General features: G+C 28.1%; 1 protein-coding gene across 1 annotated transcript in view; it reads left to right on the top strand.

Annotated features, from left to right (window-relative positions):
- LOC100213219 (pre-mRNA-splicing factor SLU7) overlaps positions 1-17682 on the top strand; it is a 45583-nt gene extending 27901 nt beyond the window's left edge. The window contains exons 12-20 of the mRNA XM_065792318.1: positions 3597-3664; positions 6077-6216; positions 6429-6485; positions 12475-12517; positions 12607-12668; positions 12897-13004; positions 13463-13525; positions 14020-14106; positions 17429-17682. Coding sequence (XP_065648390.1) covers positions 3597-3664; positions 6077-6216; positions 6429-6485; positions 12475-12517; positions 12607-12668; positions 12897-13004; positions 13463-13525; positions 14020-14106; positions 17429-17608 — 808 coding nt within the window. The 3' untranslated portion in view covers positions 17609-17682. The remainder of the gene's footprint in view (positions 1-3596; positions 3665-6076; positions 6217-6428; positions 6486-12474; positions 12518-12606; positions 12669-12896; positions 13005-13462; positions 13526-14019; positions 14107-17428) is intronic.
- The last annotated feature ends 8623 nt before the right edge of the window (positions 17683-26305 follow it).

Here is a 26305-nt window from a genome sequence, read left to right as displayed (position 1 = left end):
CAACTATCGCAGTACTGTCAATATTTCTATATTATATTCTATTATATATTGAGAACTTGAAAGTTGTAATTAAGAAAAGTAAGATGTAATTGAGAAATAAAATATGTAATTTAGAAGTCGCAATATGTAATTAAGAAACACAACATGTAATTTTAAAATGTAATTGAGAAACCCAACATGTAAATAAGAAATCGCAATATGTAATTTGAAAAACAAAAGTTGTAATTAAGAAATTGTAATATGTAAATGAGAATACATTATTTGTAATTGCGAATTCAATGTAAGCTTAAAGGTCATTATAAAAGATCTTCTTGGACCTGCATTTTAATAAGTTAATAATATCAAAGTTAGCATTTGTATGAACCAGCAATACAGTAATACAGTAATGGAATTGAGAGATTCTTGTGTTATTTGTCAATATGTTATGAATAGAAAGTCTGTTATTAAATTGAATCGGTGCAGGCATTTATTTCACTAAATTTGTTTACAACCACCTCTGGAACAACCAGAACCACCTTGTCCAATTTGTGGACATAATATACATACAACTGAACAAGTTGAAAGAAAACATTATGTTTTATCTTCATCGAATGATAGAAGAAGAGTAATTGAATGTGCTGAGTGAAACGACGATTGGGTGACTTTGGCGTAAACTTTAGGTGTCAAATATAAGACAGCATACAATCAGGTTCGCAGCAGAAATTTAAATTTTACTGGAAGAGGTGGTTTTAAACTAAAAAAATTAACCGATGATCAAATTGAAGGAACACTAACATGGATTTAAAGTGACTGTCAGTTGACATTGGTGGCCATTAAAACAAGGATATTAAGACAATTTAATATTAGCGTCAGCACAATCCCAATTGCCAATTACCTCAAAGGCAGACTATTTTCATTTAAAAAAGTGCACAAGTAGCCTACAACCATGAATAGTAATGAAAACAAACAAAAAGAGCTGAATATATTAGGAGCATTTTTTGTAGAAAAACACAAGGACGTGCCAAACAGGGGAAAAGAGCAATAATGAAAATACCTTCTTCAAAAGGTGCAAACATACATTTGATTGCAGCTATATCAACAACAAATGTCGTCTTAATGGAAAAGTTGCAGAGGATCATTTAAAGCAGGTTCTTGTAACAAGTGGATGTTGGCTATGTTTAACCAGTGGGTTACATCCGGAAATTGTTTAGAGGATTTGGTCGTCATACCAGACAATGCTCCAAGTCACGCTTTTTTAAAAAGGGTGTTTAAAAATTCACCGGCTCAATTAAATTATTTGTGTTTTATTTATTATTCATCTGAAATCTCAATTAAATCTTTCACAAACAAAAATAAAAAATGTTTTAATTGACAATAGGATTTTTCCAGTTACCGCCTAAACCTCAAATGCCTTTTTCATGGCTTTATATATCTATTAAGGGATATATAATTTATATATCCTAATGATATCATGTTATTATTTCCAGTCTTAAATTACAAAGTATATTAGGACTACAAAATTCAAAATACAAAGAACTTTGTATTCTTTATAATTTTCGCAATTACAACTTTTATCTTCTCAATTACATCTTACGATTTCTTATTTACAACTTTCATGTTCTAAATTACATCTTACTTTTCTCAATTACAACTTTCATGTTCTAAATTACATCTTACGTTTCCTAATTACAACTTTCAAGTTCTCAATTACATCTTGAAAAGGTGTAGACAAGGTCCAAAATTGCATTGTTAACATAGTTGGACTGGGTCTATCTACTAAGCTTGAGCCTCTTTCCTATTGTTGTAAAGTTGCATCTCTCTCTTTTCTACAAATACTACCATGGTCCCTGCTCAAGGAGCTATCATCTCTAGTTCCATAAACTAAAACTCATTCTCTCTTGACTCATCATTCATCAAAGTCTCATTCTTTTACTGTATCTGTCCCTGCATGCTCCAAAAACTTTTATTTGTCTAGTTTTTTTCCCCGCACCTCAACCCTTAGGAACTCTCTCCCATCTTCATTTTTTCCTAACTCATACAACCTTCAACTTTTTAAGTCTTCTGTCAACCGTTTCCTTACTCTATAACTCTATTCTTTTTTTCTAGTACTCCCAACTTAATAATGGTTGCTTGCAGCCTTGTTGGGAGTGAATCAGAATAAAACAAAAAGACCAAAAAAAAAACCCATAGCTGAACATGTTTTACACACACAGCTCAGGAACACCATACTCTTGTTCCAGCAACAAGAGTATTGAATCTCCTTAATTAAAAAACTTATATACTTTTTTCATCTATCTCATTTTCTATTTTTTTTCCTTTTTATTCTTATACCCCTGTGCATTTTTTACTCTCCAAACTGTTTTAAATCAAAAATCTACATTTTCTGTGAATCCATTACCTATAAGCTGTACAAATGTTTGAGTCTACTCTCAAATTTTTTTGTTATCTCAATATGGCTCAATTTCAACTTTATTCTGAGTTTTACAATTTATCTAAGCTCATTATATTTCCAATTTCTATCCTGAGATCATTACATTTTATTCTATTTAAATTCAAATCTGAGTTTTTTAATTTTGTCTTATGACATCTGCATATACAGAAGATGTCTAAGAAAATTCTTATGAAAGCAAAAAATGTAAAATTTTGTTTTGATTACTGTCTGTTTGATACATTCATACATTTCTTCAACTTCTTCATTTCTTTAACTTCTAAATGTCTTAAGACGCCCTATCAAATGCTTATCATCGGAGACAAAAGTCATTCACAAGAAAAATAATGTTATGCTTCTTATTTATCCAGTTCATCATATCTTATTCAATTTTAAATTTAAGATTTATTGTTAAACGTATTTATTTTTTTTGGCAACAAAATCCAGTGCATCTTTGAACCTTTTTAAATTTGCACTACCCAATTTTGTTTCATTTATTCTGAATTCTACATTTATGCACTAGAGAGTTACAAGAAATTATATTAACTATAAAATTACAAGAAATTAATGGCGTCATAAGCGCAGTTTTTTCTTGATTAAAAGTGATCACCCTTTAAGTTTTTTGCCTTTTTATTTGGGTTCTTTAAGTTATTTATTATTTATTGTGTAAATATGTTTATATTTTATTGTTTAATATACATTAGCATAATCAAGAATCATTAAAGATAATTTTACACAATATTGTTAGGAGTGGCCCAAGTTATGGTTGGTTTTGCTGATAATTTCTTGGCATATAATACCGATTAATTGCAAGGCCAAGTATTTTTCATACCTAAAGTTTTAAATCCCAACTTTATTCAGACAGTTTTTCAGACAAAAATAAAAAAATGATAGTAAAAAAATAATTTTTTTCCCCCCTAAGAAATCTTTATATCTAGATTTTACCTTTTCAAACACTTAACAGATATATGTATTGTAAATGGGTATTTGATTATGACAGCATCAGCGGAATAATTGTAGTATGACAGCATCAACAGTGTTTCTTTATTCTATTTATCTATTTGCCTGAATGATTTTATGATCATAGTTTGCATTTGAAAACCTTATGCTTCATAAGTAAACTATGTTCCGAAAAAAGTATGCAAAATATATTAGAACAGTATATATATATATTTCCTTTTTTTTTTAGGGTTGATTATGTTGGGGATAATTTTGTTCGAACAACTGGACAAGTTAAAGATATTGCCGGCGCACAATGTGAGAAAAATTGATATACTAATTATAATGTTAGGTACCTGCTCATATTTTAGTAGTATTAGTATCATAGGTACCTGCTTAAATTTAAGAAGTATTTATATGTTAGGTACCTGCTCAATATTTTGAGGTATTAATATGTTCGATACCTGCTCAAATTTTAGTAGTAATATTATGTAAGGTACCTGGTCAAGTTTTAGTAGTAATAGTATGTTATTTAAAATTAGTGCAATCAATATTATCATTTTACAAATGTGTATTTATGATTTTTTTTTATTAGAAAAAATGTAAAAAAAGTAAAAATTTGAAATTAGTAAAAACAAAAATGATACAATTAATAAAATAGAAAAAAAGGCTTTTATTATTTTATTTATTAATGTTGATTATTATGTAGATTAATGTAGTTTATTATGAAATGAAAACTAAACCAAACAATAAAAAAATATAATGCATAACCATAAATATAATAAAATAAAAATATAATGCATAACTATAAATGTCACCCATTTTTAAATTACTTAAGAATTGATGCAATAAACTGAATTAACCATTTAAACAGTGGAGTAAAGAAATAAAAGTGCTGTTTACAAATGATTCTCTTTTCTCAACTTTGTGCCATTATTATATATGAAGATTAGTGATCAATGTTTGTCCTGAGCAACATGTTATGATATGTTATGACAGTTTGATATTACAAAATATCAAACTGTCATAACATATCATAACATGTTGCTCAGGACAAACATTGATCACTAATCTTCATATATAATAATGGCACAAAGTTGAGAAAAGATAATCATTTGTAAACAGCACTTTTATTTCTTTACACATTGAATCATCAATGGCTGAAGCAGTACACTACACTGATTCTTATTTGTTTAAAAAATAAATTCAATTAAATTCATTTGATAACTGGATCAAACAACAGCATTATAACAAAGAAACTCTTAAAAGTAACAACATGAGCATTATCATTGCATATTTATGTCAGCACTGTCCCAATATATTTTGCACACTTAAATTTGCTGAGTTGAATCCAAACAGATTTTTCAGAAAAAATGAAGAAAAATGAAATTTTTTTTTTTTTTTGCTGTAGCAAAAATTATTTAGACATAAAGCTAGATAATACCTACCCAAATTCTTAGTCAATTTATATAATGAAGCTCCACAGCTCTCTATTTCAGAAAAAAACTTGGTATAACAGCACTCCTTGCATGTTCTATTTAATTAAGTCAGTTGTATGTATGCTCCACGAATGTTCTACCTATTTAAGTCAGTTGATGTATGTGCACTAGTAATCAGTCTTAAAAATAAAATTAAAGTTGATGTATGTACACTAATAAATCAGTCATAAAAATAAAATTAAAAAACAATAAAAAAATAAAATAAAATTAAATAATAAAAACAGTATAAAACATTAAATATATATATGTGTATATATATATATATATATATATATATATATATATACATATATATATATATATATATATATATATATATATATATATATATATATATATATATATATATATATATATATGTGTGTGTATATATATATGTGTGTGTATATATATGTGTGTGTGTATATATATATATCTGTGTATATATATATATATGTGTGTGTGTATATATATATATATATATATATATATATATATATATATATATATATATATATATATATATATATATATATATGTATATTCTGCATTGACATAAAAATATACATGTCAAGTAAGTTTGCTTTATAATAGTAATTTAAAAAGCATTTTATTTTTTAAGCATTTGTAATTAATTTAATGGTTTTGATTTTAAGACATAATTTGTTCTCAAAGCCAATTTCTATTAACTGTTGACTCTCAAAGTCAACAATTTATAGAAATATTATTTTAGCTGACTTTTTTTTTCTGAAAATGTACTAGTACATGTCCCGCACCCAAGCATCACTTGTTAGAAAACGTACTAGTATGTGTCCCGCATGCAATGTGTTAAAAGAATTTTATGTAAATAGTTCTCTTTTTTTTGTTTTTTTGTTTTTTAACTATTTTTGTTTTTTATTGAAAATCACATTGCTATTTAAAAAAAGTTAATTTGATTAGGTGCATTATAGTAAAAAATCATACCTTTACTTATATAGCAGTAGGCGCAGAGGATAAGCAAATTAAGTGTACTTACACCAACTATTATAGTTAGAGGTGCAGTGGAGCACACATGCATCTGTTAAGGGTTTTCATTTGAGCATGCACTTTTTAAATCAAAGAAAAAAAATCAACCAATCAGGCATCACTACTATGCCTTTAAAAAAAAAAATTAAAGCAATGGTAGCATTGCGCAAGCAACATGGTTTAGTAGAATACATTTTCAATTTCAAGTTATTTTTATGAATATACTTAAATATATACTTTTGTTCAGTATTTGCATGGGAAGCTTATGAAAGAGGAGCTGATGTTCATTTACAAGCTGACCCCACAAAGCTTGAACTGTTGCACAAAACATATAAAGTCAAAAAAGATGCATTTAAAGAAGAGCAAAAAGGAGGAATCTTAGAAAAGGTAGTTTTAATTCAATGATGATGATATTTAATTGATGATGATGAAGCTGGTGGTGATGATGAAAATGATGGTGATGAAGATAATGGTGATAATGATCATCATCACATATCATATACATCATGATAATGATAATGGTGATGTTGGTGGTGATGATGATGATGATAATAATGATGGTGATGACAATAATTATACTATTTGCTCTGTATTCTTAGTATGGTGGTGCTGAACATTTAGAGTCTCTTCCAAAAGAATTGTTACTTGCTCAAACTGTAAGTACCTATAATAGTTTTTATAATTAAAATTTTAAGTGTATATATATGCAACCCTCGGAATTAGGGTCGGCATTCGGCAATGCTGACCTAACTGCCGACCTGAAAGTGTTTGAGGTCGGCAAAAAATTGCCGACCTCGTTTCTATGTTTTGTGGTAAGGCCTTTGTATCAAATAATTTTTGCCAACCTGATGCCAACCTCTAAAAGATTGAGGTCGGCAAATTATTGCTGACCTCATTTTTTCTAATTCCGAGGGTTGTATATATACGTTTGTGTATTCTATTAAATTGCTATCAAGCTTTATAAAAAAAATTTGAAGTTTCTCACTAATTAAGCAGCTTATTACTGAATACATTGGTAGTAGAAGCAAAAAAATCCAAGTTAAACAAAAGTTTAATTGACAGAAGCCAAAGCAAAATGTTTAACACTTTTTCAAATACTCATATTATTGTAAATAAATAATAGTCTGTTATTAAGTTATTTTCACTTTTCTCACTTTTCTCTCTTTTGAGGACAATGATAAACACTCCAGTATTAAGGACAATGGTAATAACTATTTGATGATCAAATATCTCAAACCAGTTTATAAATTTATAAAAAAGTTTGAAAACAAGCTCTTGTTTGGCTTGTTTTGTCTTCTTATAGAATATTGAAAACATAAATTATTGAGAATGTGAATGCAATCAATTGGAAAATATGTAAAGATAAGTGTTTGGCTGCTTTGCTGTTTTCCTTTATTGAGAAGCATCATTTATCCATATTGATGATTAGAAAGTAAGTAATTAGATTCAAGATGAGAGATTAAGTGTTTGTTAATTAGAGATTCAAAAACCTTGTATATGATAGGAAGAAGACTAATGGGACGGTAGTTAGGCAAGTCAGATCGCTCTCCAGAATTTTTGAAAATAGGGATACAGATGCTGCTTTCCAGCAGACTGGAAAACAAGACTCTGAGAAGCACTTGTTAATTTGTTTTGAAAGTATGAATGACAGCTCTGGAGAACACTTCTGCAAGACTACAACAGGTATGTTGTCTGGACCACAAGCTGTAGAAAGAGTCTAAGCAGGAAAACACTTTTGATACAGAAGCTGAAGTGATGCAAATGTCAAGCAATAGATCAACCTGTTTGACTGTATATCAGGAAAAACGCAACTAATGGAACAAGAGATGGTGTTAATGAAAAGTTCTTAGCAAACAATTCAGCTTTGTATTTAGGTGAGGTGACAAAGTCTGAACCATACAAGAGAGGTGGAATAACAGATTTGCTTTTATTATTGATAGTTAAAGATTCTCCAGAAGTCACGAGAGCCTAGTTTTTGCGATGAAATATGAGATTTTATGACCTGAAAATAATGAGCTTTGGCGTTAGACAACCTTTTTACAATGGTTTCTAGCAATAGTAAACAGTTGTCTGTTTTCCGGAGAATTGTTTTGCTGATAGATATGGAAGTAAAGGTTTCGATTAAAAATTGCAGCAGCGCAAATGTGAGGAAAACCATGGAGAAGAGTGAGGCTTGACCTGGAATTGTCGAAAGAGAATGAAAGACTTCTACCCAAGGGCCATCACAAAGAAAATCATGGAAAGAGTCCCAGTCAGCTTTAAGGTAGTTGTAAGAGGTACAATGATAGGGGAATTCTGATAATGAAGAAGAATGAGATAATAGTTTTAGAGAGATCTAACCACGATCAGAAGCACCTATGGGTAAATGTGGAGAAACTGAGCACTGACTAGCATCAGAAACAAAACATAGGTCAAGTAGAGAAGGTAAATTATTTAGGTTGTCTTGAAAGCGAGTTGGAAAGTTGATTATTTGAGAGATTGAGAAAAGCAAAAGTTAAAGGTCTTAATGCCAACAGAGTTACTGACGCTTTTTGGTGTGATGGGCATTAAAGTCACCAACAACAACGATATTGGCTGATGGATAAAGAGAGAAGGCTTGGTCAAATTTGATCAGAAATAACATCGAAAAGAGTGCAGTCTTGAAATGAAGGAGAGCGATATAGAACAAAAGAGAAAGGCGATAGAGTAAAGTGGTGCTAAACGAAAGCACGTGAAAGAATAGTCTGTGGATTCAAACCTATTTTTGCAACAAATGGGTGAATTCTTATGAATGTAAATGCCTAGACCAAGCATGTGACTATTGGAGTCTTTAGGAATTAAAGGAAGATAATCATCAACACTAAGATCGCAAGATGAGACAGCTGAACTCAGATTAGTCTCACAAAGAGCAAGTAGGTCTGGTGAACTTTGCAAGAGATCTCAACAGAAAAGTTTCTTCAAAGACCATGAATATTAGTGAATGATAGATTTAGAGAACTAGGTGATGATGATGGTTTTTAGTGTTTTATAGTTTTTGGTACTTTAGTCGTTTTAAATTTTTTAAAGAACTTGACTCAACGTATAAATAGTGTTCAGTACACTATTTAATCGTCCAAGCAATTGCCTCATTACTATTAATAAAACCTAAGCCAAAACAAAGGGTTCCAAATCTGGCCCCAATAATGCACACCAAAAATACAAACAGGGACAACATCCATGCGCAACATGGCACTGTTAGTGCTCAGGTATTTTTCAGTTGTTGATGGAATCAGCCTCTCTGAGAGCTGCCACAGAGTTTGGGAAAATTGACTACCAGCCGGCCTCAGAACCTTAAAACTGAGTTTTAGAGCTGTATCCTCATTAGGAGATAATAGAATGAGTTACCTAGTCATACAAACAGATACAAGCAAAGCCCATGCATTAAGTCAAAAAGATCCAGCATTCAACATCCTAAACTGGAAACAATGTATTAAAAATATATCTGCACCAGCCTAATAAATGAAGAAGGGGTGCGAGGATGGGCAACAGATTGAATCTGTTTATTCCTTAAGTCTTTGCATAGGAAGCCTTCTACAAGACAGTAGCTGGATGAATTTAACATTTGCTCAAGATGAGTTTTTTTATTGAGACACCATTTCTAGCCTTTACTCAACCAAGAGCCCCAAAGGCAGGGGTTGTTTTAAGTTGGAGTTGACTTCTCCTGGCTTTTGCTCAAAAAAGTGGATCCTACAAAGCAGCAGGACATAAAGCAGGTTGTACTGGGTTACATGTTACCAGTAGCAGGATAACCTGACCTGACAGTAATCTCATAAACTTTCCCAGATATGAAACAAGCTTATGGAGAAGACCTGTATTTAATATAGGAATAAAAATTTAAAATTAATATAAACTATTGTTTTCTATAGTTAATAACTGTTTTACCATATTTTTACCTCCTTACCAAACCTTTTAACATATTTTATCTATTTTACCAGGCATTCGTTTCTACAGTTCTATTCAACGCCCTACCAAAAATAGTATTAATTCTAATAAAACTTTATTAAAATTTTTTTTTTTTAAATTGTTTAAAAAAATTTTTTTTTGAAAAGTATTTTAAATTCCCTGTGTAACCTAATATTTATTACTGGATGAAAAGTTTCACTCGTTTCATTTTGTTTCACCAAGTATTACTATCTAAAACAACATCTTTACTTTATCTAAAACAACAACATCTTTACTTTATCTAAAACACAAGTACAACAAAATAATACAAATTAGTAGTAGTAATACCAATATACTTACTTATATTTATTAGAAAAAGTTATTAGAACTGATAAAAGAATTTTCTGAAAAAATAAATTTTTAAAAAACATATTTTCAACTTTTTCTTTTACTGCCTTTTTTATATTATAATAATACAGAAATATATTATAATAATGAGACTGAAAATATTTATTTGTTATCATGAGACAGAAAATATGTTTTTCAAGGTTGTTATCCGTCAAATATGTCTGAGACATATTTTCTGCCAATATAAAATATGTCTCACATATTTTCTATCGACATATTTTGACATAATTTTGTGTCTGAATTATTTTCTGCTGACATAAAATATGTCAGACATTTTCTATCGACATATTTTGACATAATTTTATGTCTGAAATATTTTCTGCTGGCATAAAATATGTCAGACATATTTTCAATCGACATATTTTGACATAATTTTATGTCTGAATTATTTTATGCTGACATAAAATATGTAAGATATATTTTCTATCGACATATTTTTACATAATTTTATATCTGAATTATTTGCTGTTTGATATTCTTGAAGAAAAAATCAATCTAACAAATTTATTGCGGATTTCAGCTTAATTTACAGAGTTAAGTAAAAATAGTTTAACAAATTTGTTACTTTTTTGCAATCTATTATGCTTCATAAAACTTTTACTTTAAACCCTATAAGCAAACATCAATTGTTTCATAAAGGTCTTTTTCTGCCCTTTTTAGTGATGTATCATTTAATAGTATTGACTAATATTGACATTAATTGACTTATTTATTGATTATGACTTATTTATTATGACTAATATTGACATTGATAGTATTGACTAATATTGACATTTGATATTATTGACTAATATTGACTAGTATTGATGCATCATTTGATAGTATGTGATAGTATTGATTAGTATTGATTAGTATTGGCGCTTTCCCTTATTAGAATGTAAAAACCATCTCAAGCTGAGTTTTTATTACTGAAAGTGGTTTTTATTATTATGACTAAACTTAAAATTATTCCTTTGATTAAAATAATAATAAAGAAAAAAAACTTTTTCAGTTGTTTTAAATTATTAGTTGATCCTAAAAAAAATTTCATTAAGAAAAATTGAATTCAAAAGATTCTACGAAAAAAACGGTTCACAGTATTTCAAAAAATTTGTGCCAAATTAAATTCATTTAAGCTGAAGAATTTAAAATATTTCACAAAAGTTATATTCAGCTCATTAAATTCATATTAAGAAGACTAACCGGTAATAATTTATAACTAATTACGAATAATATACTTTTAGTTATAATAGTTATGATTTATTTAACAATAAAATAATTGACAATTGCATTATAACTGCATAATTAACTGCCATAGACTTGCATAAAATGTGTTGAGTGAAATATATATTGGAATAATTAGTTTTTTCGTTTTCCTTACGATTTAAAGTCAAAAATGGAGAATAATTTATTGAATGAATCAACTATTAATTAAAAATAACTAAAATGTTTTTTTTAATTATTATTTTAATCAAGAGAATAATTTTAAGTTTAGTCATACTAATAAAAACCATTTTCAGTAATAAAAACTCAGCTTCAGATGGTTTTTACATTCTAATAAGGGAAATTGCCAATACTAATCTATACTAATCAATACTATCAAATACTATCAAATGATGCATCAATACTAGTCGATACTATCAAATGATACATCACTAAAAAGGACAGAAAAAGACCTTTATGAAACAACAGATGTTTGCTTATAGGATTTAAAATAAAAGTTTTATGAAGCATAATTGATTGCAAAAAGCAACAAATTGGTTAAACTATTTTTACTTAACGCTGTAAATTAAGCTGAAATGCGCAATAAATTTGTTAGATTGATTTTTTCTTCAAGAATATCAAACAGCAAATAATTCAGATATAAAATTATGTCAAAATATGTTGATAGAAAATATGTCTTACATATTTTATGTCAGCCGAAAATAATTCAGACATAAAATAATTCAGACATAAAATTATGTCAAAGTATGTCGATAGAAAATATGTCTGACATATTTTATGTCAGCAAAAAATAATTCAGACATAAAAATATGTCAAAATATGTCGATAGAAAATGTCTAACATATTTTATGTCAGCAGAAAATAATTCAGACATAAAATTATGTCAAAATATGTCATTAGGAAATATGTCTGACATATTTTATGTCAGCAGAAAATATTTCAGACCTAAAATTATGTCAAAATATGTCTATAGAAAATATGTGGGGCATTTTGTGCTGGAAGGGAATATGTCTGAAAATATGTCGACAGATCTGCAAGACATATTATGTCGTAACAACCCTGATTTTTTTCATCGCTTTTTTTTTTTGTGGAAATTTGTTTATATTAAACTTTAATATTTATATTAATATTTAGGAAGAATATGTTGAGTATTCGCGATCTGGAAAAGTTGTGAAAGGTTTGTACATTGTTTTGTACTTGGTTTTAAACATTTTAAATTTGCAGGTCAAGAAAGGTTTTTGCATTTTAAACATTTTAAATTTACAGGTCAAGAGAGAGCTGTTACTAAATCAAAGTATGAGGAGGATGTTTATCTCAACAATCATACAGTACAATTAACTTTTTTTTTTTTTTTAATTTTTCAAAATTAAAAATTGTTATTTTTACCATTATTTAGTCTGCAGAATTAATCTGTTATTTTTACACATTTTAATCTGCAGAATTATTATGTTATTTTTACCATATTTATTTATATTATACTTTACTATAATTAATCTTTTGTTTTTATACTGTTGTAATGTTTTATATCAAACAACAATGTATCATCTATATTTTAGTCTGTATTTGGATCTTACTGGAACAACTTCCAATGGGGTTATCAATGCTGCCATTCTTTTATTAAAATGTCATATTGTACAGGTGAAGCTGGAAAGTTAGCTTTGAAAGTAAGAAAACTTTACTTAGTTTTTTGATTTCAATTAAACTCACTACAAAAAAATATTAAAACAAAAACATTAACATTAATTATTAGAAGTAATTACGTTCTTAATTATTAGAAGTTTTAATAAAAACATTTTTACAATTTTTCTTGTCTATAATGCTTCAAATAGTCTATAATGCTGTTTTATATCGAATCTGTTTTATTTGTAATTTGAAGTTTTTTTTAGATAAAAGATAAACTATTATTAGTTAATCTTTTTTCTAAAAAAAATTGAGAATTTAATATATTAAATTTGCACCTAGTTGCTTAGTTGCATTCTGGATTATTAAGTACTATAGATGTGTTTTAAAAAAATGAACTTTATTCTGAAAATGTTGTAGCTGTTATTGCAACATCTTCTTAAGTTTAAATTTATTATGCAAATTATAAAAAAAAAAATTGCATGCTTCTCTTTTTTTACAGAGTGGTGTTGCAGATATTTCTCCTTCAAATAGTTCCAGCATTGCACAAAAGACTTTAGTTGATGTTGGTTTAGTTATTCTATTTTTGTATTATTCTTAAGTGTTATTAAGTTATTATTTCATAATAATAATAAATTTAATAATAATATTAATTGAAAAATATAAAAGTTGAATATATATATTATTCTTAAGTGTTATTAAATTATTATTTCATAATAATAATAAATTTAATAATAATATTAATTAAAAAATATAAAAGCTGAATATATATATATTATTCTTAAGTGTTATTAAGTTATTATTTCATAATAATAATAAATTTAATAATGATATTAATTAAAAAGTATAAAAGTTGAATATAAATAAAAAGTAATATTAATTTTGTTTTAAATGTTGAAAATTTATAATTTTTAAATAAATAATTTTTGAATTATTAAATAACCAAATTTATTTAATCATATCATTTATTTAATCATATCATATTTAGTATAATTTTTTAAAGTTGTAAATTTAAAATCATAATTTAATAATATAAAATAATTTTTTAATTACTATTAGATGCACAAAGAATCTTTTAAAGATAAAAAGTCTAAAGATAAAATGGCTGATGAAGATCTAGAAGCAAAAAATGAACGCCTTAAAAAGGTAAGTTCTTAATAACAAAACTTTCAACTATTGTATTAATAAATAAGAATTTAGAGAACTTTAGTTAGAAACGTTTTTTTTTAAAGATGGTACTGCATTTTTTAATGCTAATTGAAAAACCATCTTGAGCCTAAGCAGTTGTAGAATATAGTTTTAAAACATTTTTAGAATATATCTGCAAGTTTTGTTCTAAATAAAGTTTTTATCTTTTAATTTTTGTTTTTTTATATTTCATTTTTTCATATTAAATCTGGAGTTTTATTTTATCTCTTGGAGCGCAAAATCATTTTTGAAAATTTTTAGGTACTTGTGTGTTGTTTTTGTGACACTTGTATGTGGTTTTTAATACAATTGACAGATCTTCCTTGTTTGCACTTTTTAATGAGACAAAGTATACCAATCATTACTGAAGTACTTTTCATTGTGAGAGAAAATGGGTAAAAACTAAAGATTCCTTTATAAATTACTTTGAAACCAAAGTAATTTAAAGCCAGATAAATGAGCTAGAAAATTGATTGAATGAACTGGAAAATTGGTTGAATGAGCTGGAAATCTGGATGATTATATCTTGATATAAAAAGTAGTAATGAAGTGATGATAACATATAGATTTCATGTTTACTACCCGTTAAACAGTGTGGCATTTAGCAGAAAACAAATTGATAGATTTTTCAAATTTGATGAAACCGAATCATTTGTTTATTTTGATCATTTTTTAATTTTAATTAATCACCAATTGAGCAAATTTAAATTTTGTAAAAGGTCTGGACTCTAACAGTAAGGTTAAGAAGTTACTTAACCTTCCTGTTAGAGTCCAAACCTTTTACAAAATTGAACCATAATCTACAATTTTAACTTGAGAAGTATAAACATCCAACTATAGCAATTGCTGAGGTTGATTTAAAGAAGTAATTTTGTTTGAAACTGAACTTAGGCAGTATTCAAATACTTGATCTGTTTCAAAACCTTTTTTTCTAGATGGACAAACAGGAGGGTATTTTTTTTTTGGCTAATATTGTTATATCAAGATACATTCAACTCATGTTAAACCCATCAGAACTTGGAAGTTATTAAAACTCAAAAGCACACAGCTTATGTAAGTCTTTCTGGCTTCAGCTACCTAATTATTATAGGCAGGTATAATAACTATATATTAAAACCAGAGATCGCAACCTATTAATGATACATATATATACTGTTGATATATATGCTAAATTTAAAGCCTGTAGTTGTACATGCATTGCTTGCATGGGTCAAATTTGCAATCATGGTGCTGCAGCAATGAATGGAAACTTAAATTTGTGGATGAAACTTAAGTTGTAATATTTGTGGATGAAACTTACACTGTAACGTTTTTGGATGAACCTTAAAATGTAATGTTTGTGGATAAATTTATATTATAATGTTTGTGGGTGACACTTATCTTGTAATATTTGTCTTGTTGATTGTCATTTATCTTTACAAATTTCTTTTTTCCACTTGACTATTTGTATTTTTTGCACAACTTATAACGGCACAATTAGCTTTCAGCATCTTTATATATAATTGCTGTTTTTCAGCTTTTTAATTGATTAAATTTGTTTTCTCAAGTTAAAAAGGGTGATCTTATACGCTGTCTCTATTCTTACCCCTCCAGCGGTCTCAATTTTCCAAACCTTAAAATTTCATAATGGTGCATTACAAATCTGAAATGGTGTATTAGATAGAAATCGAATTTTTTCACAAGCACTTGACACCTTTTTCTGGATCTGGTTTGGGTCTAAATTTTTTATATACTCTCTTTTATAGTTAGTTAAAAACTTTCATGACATTCTGCTCTGGACAGTATGGTGGGCTGCTTCCTTAGGCACGAATTCAATGCCATTTTGTTCATACTATTAGTGACTTTTTAGAGTTGTGGATTGTAGCCAAATCAGCTAAAGTATTGTGGGCTTTTTTATAAATGGTAAAAAACCTTTGTTTTTCAGTTGCTCATACTGCTTAGACAGAAAAGTATTTAATTAAAATCTTGTTAAATAAGTTAAAACATTTATGTGTTTCTAAGCAACCCAAACTTTTTTGTGCATTAGTATCACCAAAAATGAACTTTGTAATCTGCTGTGTGAGTGGTATGATAAATGTATGCGGAATTATAGGGAATCATTTTTGATCTTTGGAAAGAATAAAGTATAAGACGAAAAAGTAGCGCGTTTAATGTTCAATTTTTTAAATTAAACAAAGAAGATCATAAAGGTTATCAATGCACCTTACCTTGATAGTCATTGTAGACAAACTTCAAAAATTTGTTGAAAAAATTGGATAATAGTTTCAGTTTGTAAGGAGTTATCTGTCTTTGAAACGGTTGACAGGAATAATGTCGAAAAATGAACGTTGGAGTAGTGTTCAATATATATTTAAAAGACCTAATGTCGCCAAAGAAAGGAATAGAGTCACAAATAGTAAAAAAGGAATAATGTTTCTAATTTATTGTTGTTTTATCAGAAATACTAATATAGTTAAAAAATAAAAACCGGAATAATGTCACAATTATATATTTTTTTCCAAGAAAAATTTAATATATTATAGCTGGTACATGCCAATATAAAAATATTTATGATTAACAAAAAAAATTCTAAAGTTCCAAATAAAAAATAATTAAAAATAATAAACCCTCAATTGATGTAGCGGCACTCCTTTGATGTTCTACATACTCAGTTGATGTATGTAAATTTCCTGCATGTTCTTCCCATTTAGGCAGTTGATTTATATACACTCCCTGCATGTTCTGATTTTTTAGATCACTAGGTTGATTTGTAACTCTTTTTTTGTTTTGTTTTCGAAACCATTCATTAAACTCATTTGCGGCGTTACTCCTTATTCTGTTTTTCGACAATCAAAAAATGCGACAGTTATTCGTTGCGAGATTTTAAATTTTGCGACATCATTCCACCACACCAAGTAAATTTCCAGTTACCCCTGTATGGATCATTTCATGTTTTTATGTCAGGTTAGCTTATATTCAAGACTTGAAGTTATCACGCGCTTAAATCATATTATCCCCCCCCCCCCCCTCTTTTTTTTTTTTCCTCGTTTATAGAACATTTCTTATATTATTAATAAGATTTTTATATAAAGTGTCAGTAATGATTTTATATAAAATCTTCGTAAGTTCATGGAAAAATAATAAGCAAATGACTGAAAAAAAATCAACTCTTAAAACTTTGTAATTTTGATCTGATCATTAAGTAACTCTACGCAAGCTACAATGGAGATTATTTGGTTTTTGATCGTGTTTATATTAAATTAATATTTTTTTAGGCACTTATATTGTTCATATTTTTTAGGCACTTCAAAAAGAAGAGGAACATATAAAAAATATGAGTTCACTGTTAGAAATAGACGAAAGAAAGCGTGCATATAATTCGTTAAACACGGAAAACCGGGAACCTACGCAAGAAGAAATGACCGCATACCGTATAAAAAGATTACGATCAGATGATCCTATGGCACAGTTCTTGAAATAACTTTTAGAATAATATTTTGTAATTATTTTGTATCAAATGATTATATTTAAATATATGTAAATAGTATGATGAAACAATTTGATATACGTTGATGCGAATATTTCACTAGATTGATGAAATTATTTCACTAGATTAAGTTTAACTCAGTCTAGTGAATTATTTCCGATCTTTTAAATAATTTTTAAAAGATAAAGTTTACATTTTATGGTAAAAGTCGACAATGCAAATGTATATTTATGTACAGTATTTATAGTAAAGCTCTATCTAAAGATAATTTTAATTTAGTTTAATTCCAACTAATTGTTCCAGATTTGATAGCAAATCTCAATTTTTTCCTGAACCTGTTATAGAGTTTATAGAATCCCCTCCTACCACTTCAAAGGACTCATAGGTTCCCCTTGGAACCATCCAATTGTTACGAGCAAATGCTGCTTCTTTGACTGGTTTGCTTGGTAATGTGGTTTTAGCAGGAGTGTAATGAGTGAGGTAGCTTCCATCAGGCTCACATGTCACAGTTATATATTATTCCTTAATAGCCCTCATGTAAAATTTTACTTGTTAGAGGGTTGTGTTCCAAATCAAAAGTTGAGTCCTTTTTTCCATCAACAAACTTTTAATAGATTCTTCATCAATTCATTGTTCTTCAGACATTCTTGCTTTTTCCATTATTGGTTTCCTTGCTCTTCTTACTTTCGTAGGATCAACTGCTAAATATCAGGTGACAAATACTTTGCTTCAATAATGTCTAAAAGAAATGATGTAAACAGCTAATATTTCTGCTGGTGAAATATCATATCTTTTCAAAACTTCTGCAGTATGGCTAATTGACATTAAGTTTTTTTCTCCGATTACTGTTTTGAAGTGGATTTTCCGAAACTATTTCGTCATTGAAATCTGAATCATCCTCAAAGAAATATTCAAAAGCATTGTCTTTTTCTATCTTTTTTTCTATTTCTTTTCTTCTCCAGAATTCCTCTTCATTTTCTTTTCCTCTTGCGAAATCTGGCTAGCGGTCTTTTTAATATCATTTAAACCCATCTGGTACTTTGAAATTAGCCATGTAAGTTGAACCATTCATGAGTTTTTTTCTCTTTGATACAAGTACACTTAATGTGTACTTTATCAACGCAAGAATGATTTTTTAGGCAATTCTTATTTTATAATACAATTTCACAATTGCAATTTGTAAGACAATTTAATTTTCTTCATTAAAGTTTTCCTTTTAACAACCACTGGAGGTTTAAAAAAGAGCATTTGCTTTCATCCACTTCTGAAGAACAATATCAGCTAGTATCTGAGAGAGGTCTCTTACTGAAATATTCCTTCTATGAACAAAAATAAACATAAAAAAAATACTAAAATAACTAAAATAACTAAAATAAAAAGCGAGACTCTGTTTTGATGTATATTTTATAATAAATTTTGAGTGTCATGAGATATTGCCTGTTAACATCTTCTTCTTGAAGTAAGGTTTCTTGGAACAAGAGACCTTTTCTCAAGATATCTCTTAACGTCGGCACAGCAAAAAAAAAAAAAGAAAAGTAGAATTCTTTTTTATATAGTTTGCTAACCGCTGAAAACTCATTAAGCCTTAATTACAAATACTTAACAAGCGAGAACTAACTTAAACTTCACCCCAAACCATAATTACAACATCATTATTCAAAAATATACTTTCCATTACAGTCATTTGTGTGAACTTTAAAAGACATCCTACATTGATACAATAAAAGTATGATTTTATTTTATATTTTAATGTCGTATTATATTTTAAATTTTTTTTTCACCCTTTGCCCTAAATGTGAATAACTTTTTTTGTTCGTTAAATTAAACATTAAATTATTAACGTTTCATAAAATAAGGTAACAGGGGAGACCGGGGCTAGTTGTCTACGTTTGTACTCTTTGAGCTTTTTAGCCCTAACGGTAAAATATTTTATAAATAATAAAGCGCAGTTTTAAAGTGTATGAATTTAGGTAACATTTTTAACTTGCATTCATTATTAAAAATGTTTTCTTTGAGCCCTTCTGGGGCTCAAAAAAAAAAAAAAGTTAGCCAACTTACACCACTCCTGAGTAAGTTGGTGCAAACTATAAAAATGATTATCAATGTATTATTAAGTGCAAAATTTTTTTACTTTTTATTTTGGCAACAATTTTAAGCTAAAAAATTACTATTACTATTATCTGGTACCAAATATTATTGCATATAACAGCCAGAACAGTAACCTACTTTTTATCTGTGGAAAAAACCCTAAAACAAATTTTTTTTATTATTTTGCAAAAAAAAATTTTTTCAATATTCTTTAAAATTGAAAAAAAAATTAATTTTATAAAAATATATATTTTTTCCCATAATAAATACTATGAGCCAACTTGAAAATTTTGTCCACTTACCCCAAAGCAAAAAAGAAACGATTAAAATATAGTAATAAAAATGACAAAATTTTTCGTTTTTAATTATAAAGTAAACGTAGTTCGAAATTAAAATAGTAAAATTCACGTTGCAATATCTTATTACAATAGTTTAATTTATTTTAAAATATATTAAAGTAAATAGTAGGTAACTTCAAAAGTAAATATTTTAAATGAAAGTCTGATAACGACATGGAAATTCCTAATGTTGATTTCGTTCTATTTGTTAAATGATCTAGATTTTCAAATTTATGATGCTAGTTTAGTACTTCTAAAAGTGACAGAAACTACTATATTGAAATCCGTAAGTACTAAATAACAAATTTACTTGGATTTGAATTGCGGAAATATTTTTTCTTTAATATTATTAATATGCTGATAATTTTTCAACAAAATAAGGTCCCGGTACTGAATAGAATAAGAACATAACTTAAGATTAAATTTTTGAGTAACAAAGTTATTTTCTGAAAACTTGGTGGGGTATTTATGGCTTACTTCTTTAAGATAAGGATGGAATATCGTTGGGGACAGTCCAAGCTTTATTTTATGCATGAACTGTATGACTAGGAATATGTTTACGTAGAAGTTTACGTAGAAGTAGCTCACAAGGCACAGTTCTTGTTGCTCAAAATATGATTCTGTATGCATATTTTTGTTTAGTATAATAATTTTTTAACTTAACGTAGCTGGGGCTTGCCCATGCAATACTGCCGTAAGTTAAATAGCTATGTAGGGGAAAGGCGCCTATGATGGCATAGCGCCTATGATGGCATACCGGTCATATTTCCATTAAAATTAGTTTTGGTAAAAAAATGATTAGACCTACATGACTATACTGACTTTACATTAGTTTTAGTGAAAAAACGTCCCTTGTGCACAAGTATTGTTTTTATAATCAACAAAAATCGATTTTGAGATGTGCTGTTGTAGTTTTATTTCCTTCATATATTTAAGATTGTGATTTTACTATTAACTGTGCAGAAATGAAATTTTCATGCATTTTATATTCAAGTTTTGTGTATTTAGTGGAATAGTTACTTTAATTTTATCTTTTGAACAAACCAGACACAGCTTGTTTTAATGAAAATGATGACTTTTACTCATGATGGCATACTGACGAGTTGGGGGTGTTGAAATATTTACGAGTTGGGAAAACCTTTTTTTTTTATTAGAAAAATTTATTTTTAAGTAAAGTTAAAAGAAAGCGATGCTCCAAAATTTTTTTTTGGTCCAAAAAATACGTAAAACGCAATATATCCTATGCGCATGCGCAAAATTTTACAATGCTGATGTGTAGCATGAAATGGTAAATTAGGATGGTTTCGAGTAATTTCTGGCTTTTCTGAGGGAAGACTCTAAGGTTAAATGAAATCATTAAGTTACCTTGTTCCTAACTAGCCCCATCCTCCTTTATGCCATCATAGGAGCAGTGGTTGCCTATGATGGCATACTAGTGCTTTTTTTTACAATAAGAATAACTTTAAAAAAAAATAAATTTGATGAAAACTCCCAGGGTAATTATTGTTCTAGATGTAGCAAGGAATGTATCCATATCAAAACTTTTATTATTGGTCTTCAGGATACTGAATAATGAAGCTTCAAAGTTAAGTATGTCATCATAGGCGCCTTTCCCCTATAAAGGAAAAATATAAACATTTTAAAGACCTAATATCTAAAAGTGGTTTTGCTTTATACTCAGTGCAATGTTTATTGAAAGTTTTCTTTCATGACTGTTTATATGATTCCTCCATGATAAACTTTCGTCTTAAATAACATCTAAAAAGTTTACAGCTGCTTGTCTCGTAACACTTATATCATTAATTTTAAGTATTTTAAAGGAAGGTTTTCTGTTTTGGGTGGTTTTTGAAATAGAATAAACATAGTTTTGTTTACGTTAAGTGAAAGTTTATTACAAACCATTCATTTACTTTGCTTGTTACAACTACTTTAAAGAGGGTTTTAGTATCCCTATGAGAATAAAAAATATCCCTATGAGAATAAAAAATATCCCTATTACTTCAACTCCTTTTAATATCCCTATGAGAATAAAACAGACTGGTAATCCGCAAACAAAATAAAGTTTAATAAGTTTGAGGTAAGAGATATATCACTTATATTAAGAGAAAATAGTAACGGTCCTAAGATCGAGCCTTGAGGAACTCCACATTTTATTATACTTTTTGTCGTTTTAACATTTCCATTTTGAATGTATTGCTGTCTGTTTGATAGGTATTCTTTAATCCATAGTAAATTATTGTTTTTTATTCCATAATGTTCAAGTTTTTTTAAAAGAATGACATGGTTGACGGTGTCAAAAGCTTTAGACAGATCAATAAAGACTCCTAGGAGTAGATTGCAAGAGGCGAAATTGAGTGAAGTTCGACTTTAACTTTGAAGTCTAACTTTGTCAAGTTAGACTTCAAAAAAAACTTGAGTAAATGCGTAAACAAAACTTGAAAATTTCAAGATCGCGCTTGAGAAAGTCAAACTTGAAGGACTTAACAGGCGTTGATTTGAAAGCGCAATCGGAAAAAAAAACTTTGCAACCAATAGCGGCAGAGTATATGAGAAGGGAATACCTTTTAAAAAAAGCAAACTAACTATATATTTTTAACTAATATTTCTCAGCTTTATACCTTAAATTACAAACTTACAAAAATAATTTAAAAAGTGTTACAAAAATAATAAATTTATTTTTATATTTTTATTAAAACTTGGTAATTTATTAAAAAACACTGGATTAAAATGGACATCCTCGTGTTAACTTCTATTTAGTCCAAGCCTCTAACTACAACGTAACAGCTGATTAACATTCAAATGGCATATATGCTATGCGGTTATCAGCAAAGCATATATGTCGAACATAAGGTTTTTATTATTTAGTTTTCTTGTTAAATTTTTTATAAGAAAAAAAGATTAAACTCTTACAAGGCTGCAAGCAAACACTAATTACGTTTGGAGTTAAAAGAAAATTAATTAAAAAATATGACAACAGTTTTCAATACCAGGACGAATATAATATTTATAGAGATAGAAAAAAAAATTGGTAGTAGAAAATGGTTAATACAAGTTAGATGTCATCTAATGTACGACAGAACTTATTTTTGTTGTTATGGAACGATAGGGTCAAAAACTGCATAGATCAGAGGCGGATCCAGCAACTTATGGTCTTTAAGATAGCTAACTTCTCAACACGAAGCAAGCTCAAAACAATTATATGTTTAAATATTTTATGGGGATAATGGAATTTCGGAATTTAAATTATTTAAGTTTCAAAAAGCATAAAAATTAGAAGTACATTTTTAGGATACAACTACTGATCCAAAACAAACTTTCTTTCTTGCTTATTACATATCGTCGGGGATAGTGCAAAACCGCGTTACTAGCATTGGATACTACCGCGTATCTACAGACATTTTTTTTACTGGAAAAGTTTAAAATTTAAAATTTTTTTTATTTCAACAGATTTTTGTTTCATTTTAGTATAAAGAGTAGAATTTATGTTTTTTTTAATGTCAACAATAGATATTTGCTGTTAAAATTATCAATATCCAAATATAGTAGCCAATGCTAGTTACGCGGATTTGCACTATCCCCTACGATATAGCATTTTACAATATCAATATTATTATATAACAAATGACCAAATAAGTCACAGAAGTTCATATTAAAATAAGGTCTTCTGATATTATCAGAAAACTTGAGGTATCAGAAAAGCCAAAAAGATAACAAAAGTATTATAACATTAAAATAAAAATTTTCAAAAAGTATTGACAATTACATATTAATACACCAATTTTATTAAACACAATTAAAAGGATTATTTTATTAGAGCATTTCTATGTTTTTGAATGTTATTCTTATTTCCAAGATAATACTTTTTTTTTAGATTGAGTTCTTCAATTAATTTATTAATAAAAAAAGATTTTCTTTGTTGATACTTTTTGATTATTGTTGTTTTTAATATTTGATAAGTTAAGTATTTATACAAAGAATCGATTCACTATTTTAATTTTTTCAACAAAACCTCTCGTCGATGCTTTGGAACCATTTTCCTCGTTATAATTTTACATTTAATCGTTTACCTAAAGATCATTTTTTTAAAAGGCAATGTTGTGAGTAGAGCAAGATACAAAATATAAAATTTTTTGGTTTTATTTGTAAATCGATATTGCAAACAAGTTCCCAAACAACATTCCATTGTCACACCAGTGCTGATAATATGGGATGTTGTCCCCTAAAACATGGACTGGCAGTTGAGCTTCTAAAACCTGTTTAATTGCTGAGTTGGTAAAAACTCGTGATCCGTGAACATATCTTGTTCATTGAATACAAACAGACAAAATTTCTTTTAAAGTCTATTTTTATATAGTCTCTGGCGATATTAGTTAAATTGTTCTTGTCATGCCCGTTTTCAACAAATATTTTTATTAAAAAATGAATTTCCTGTCGGAGGTTTTTTTGAGAACATATTCTTTTTGCACGGCATAAAAATCCTTTGAATACGCTAGTGATATTATTAGGATTGATATTTGAATTTGGTTTAAGTCGAATATTAAAAATTGCTTCTTTTCGATGTATTTGAAATTCAAAAGCTCCATGCATTGTGTTCGTAATTTTAATATTTAGAAAATTAAATTGTTTTTGGTGATTTTCGAGTTCAACAGTGTATTTTATGGCAGGATTTTGTTTGGATATTTAGAAACATTTGTTGTTGCTTTATTGAGTTAAAGCAAGCGTGACAATCTTCTACATATCTCATGATAGTTTTTGGTTTATATGTTTGAATAGCAGCTGTATTGAGTGCTTTTCTTTCTATATTTTGTAGAAACGCTTCCACAATAACAACCATTAAGAACAATCCAAAAGGATCTGAATTAGGTATTATTCGGATTTTGATTTCATATAAAAAATAGCAAATACTCAACGAAAGTTCTATTAATTGGTGTATGTCTACAAGGGAAAGTTTTATTCGTCTTAAAGTCGTCGATATCATTATTTAATATATCAATAATAACTGGAATAGCTTCGTTAATGGGTATGGACGGATATAAATTAGCTATATCAAAAGGAACTTGAACTTCATTGGGATCTATTTCCCAATGTCTGAATTCATTAACAAAATTATTTGAATTAATAAGTCTATTTTTGTTTTTGTTTAGTGTTGGTTAAATGATATTAACGAGGTATTAACTCTGGTGATACTGAACATTCCAAATCATGCCAAGGTACGTTTTACTGGTTGAACCCAAAAACCATATCAGTAGCTCCAGAAAATCATATTCGGAAAATTCGAGAATATTAAAATTATTCTTTAAAATTCTATTTTTTAAAAGAAAGAACAAAAAAATAAGGAATGTTAAAATATTCAAGAAATATTCAAAAAAAGTTTAATATCTATTTGATACGTTTTATTTGAAAAACTCTAGCCAAAGATTCTGATATCACTAAGTCTAATACGTCTTTTGTTTCCTTGTTATTTATTTGAAATGTTTTGAGTATTTAATGTGACCACATATATAAACCTGAATATTGAATTTTTTAAACAAATTATAGGAGTAATTGATTGAATCTACAACCTGTTTGTTCACTTGTTTGTTTGTTCATCACTACGACCTTCTACTCTACAGATACACCCACCAGAAATTATTTTTGAAACTGTACAAAGCACCATATTTACTCAATATTGTCATTATGTAACAGCGGCGGATGCAGGATTTTTCGTGAGTGTTACCTGTTTTTTTTCGAGTTGCCAAAATATAATCAGCGATATTTTTTTGTAAACCCCTATCCCAGGCCAGCGAGGGGAGAGGGGGTGGGAAGCTTGCAAAAAAATATCGCCGACTATATTTTGACAATTCGTCAATAAAGCGGCATCAGTACTCTATTATTACTTACTTGGCATTATTTTCAATAACCCATATAAAACAAAACTAATAAAAATATTGCCTTGGCTATTCTATTCATAAATTAGACATTTTTTACTTGCCTAACTTATTTAACGAAGTGCACCAACAAGAAGGTAAGTCATAGGACTTTGAACTGCGTCTGTAACCTGTCTTGTGGCCTAAGGTTAGCCATCCATTTCTGGATTCTTTCCTTTTCTTGATAGGCAGATTATGCCAAATTTTTTTAATAGTTTTTTTTTTTTAATTTTTTATGTTGGCTTTTCTAATTTTCACTAAATATAAGATAAACTTTAATATTAAATAAAATAAAATACAGTAATATAGTCAATAAACAGAAAAGAAATTAATAAATTAATATTAGGTAAAAACCAACT

This window comes from Hydra vulgaris, chromosome 03, assembly GCF_038396675.1.
Source record: "Hydra vulgaris chromosome 03, alternate assembly HydraT2T_AEP".
Taxonomy (NCBI): domain Eukaryota; kingdom Metazoa; phylum Cnidaria; class Hydrozoa; order Anthoathecata; family Hydridae; genus Hydra; species Hydra vulgaris.
Note: the sequence above shows the minus strand (reverse complement) of the source record. Positions and strands in the feature narration are given on the sequence as shown.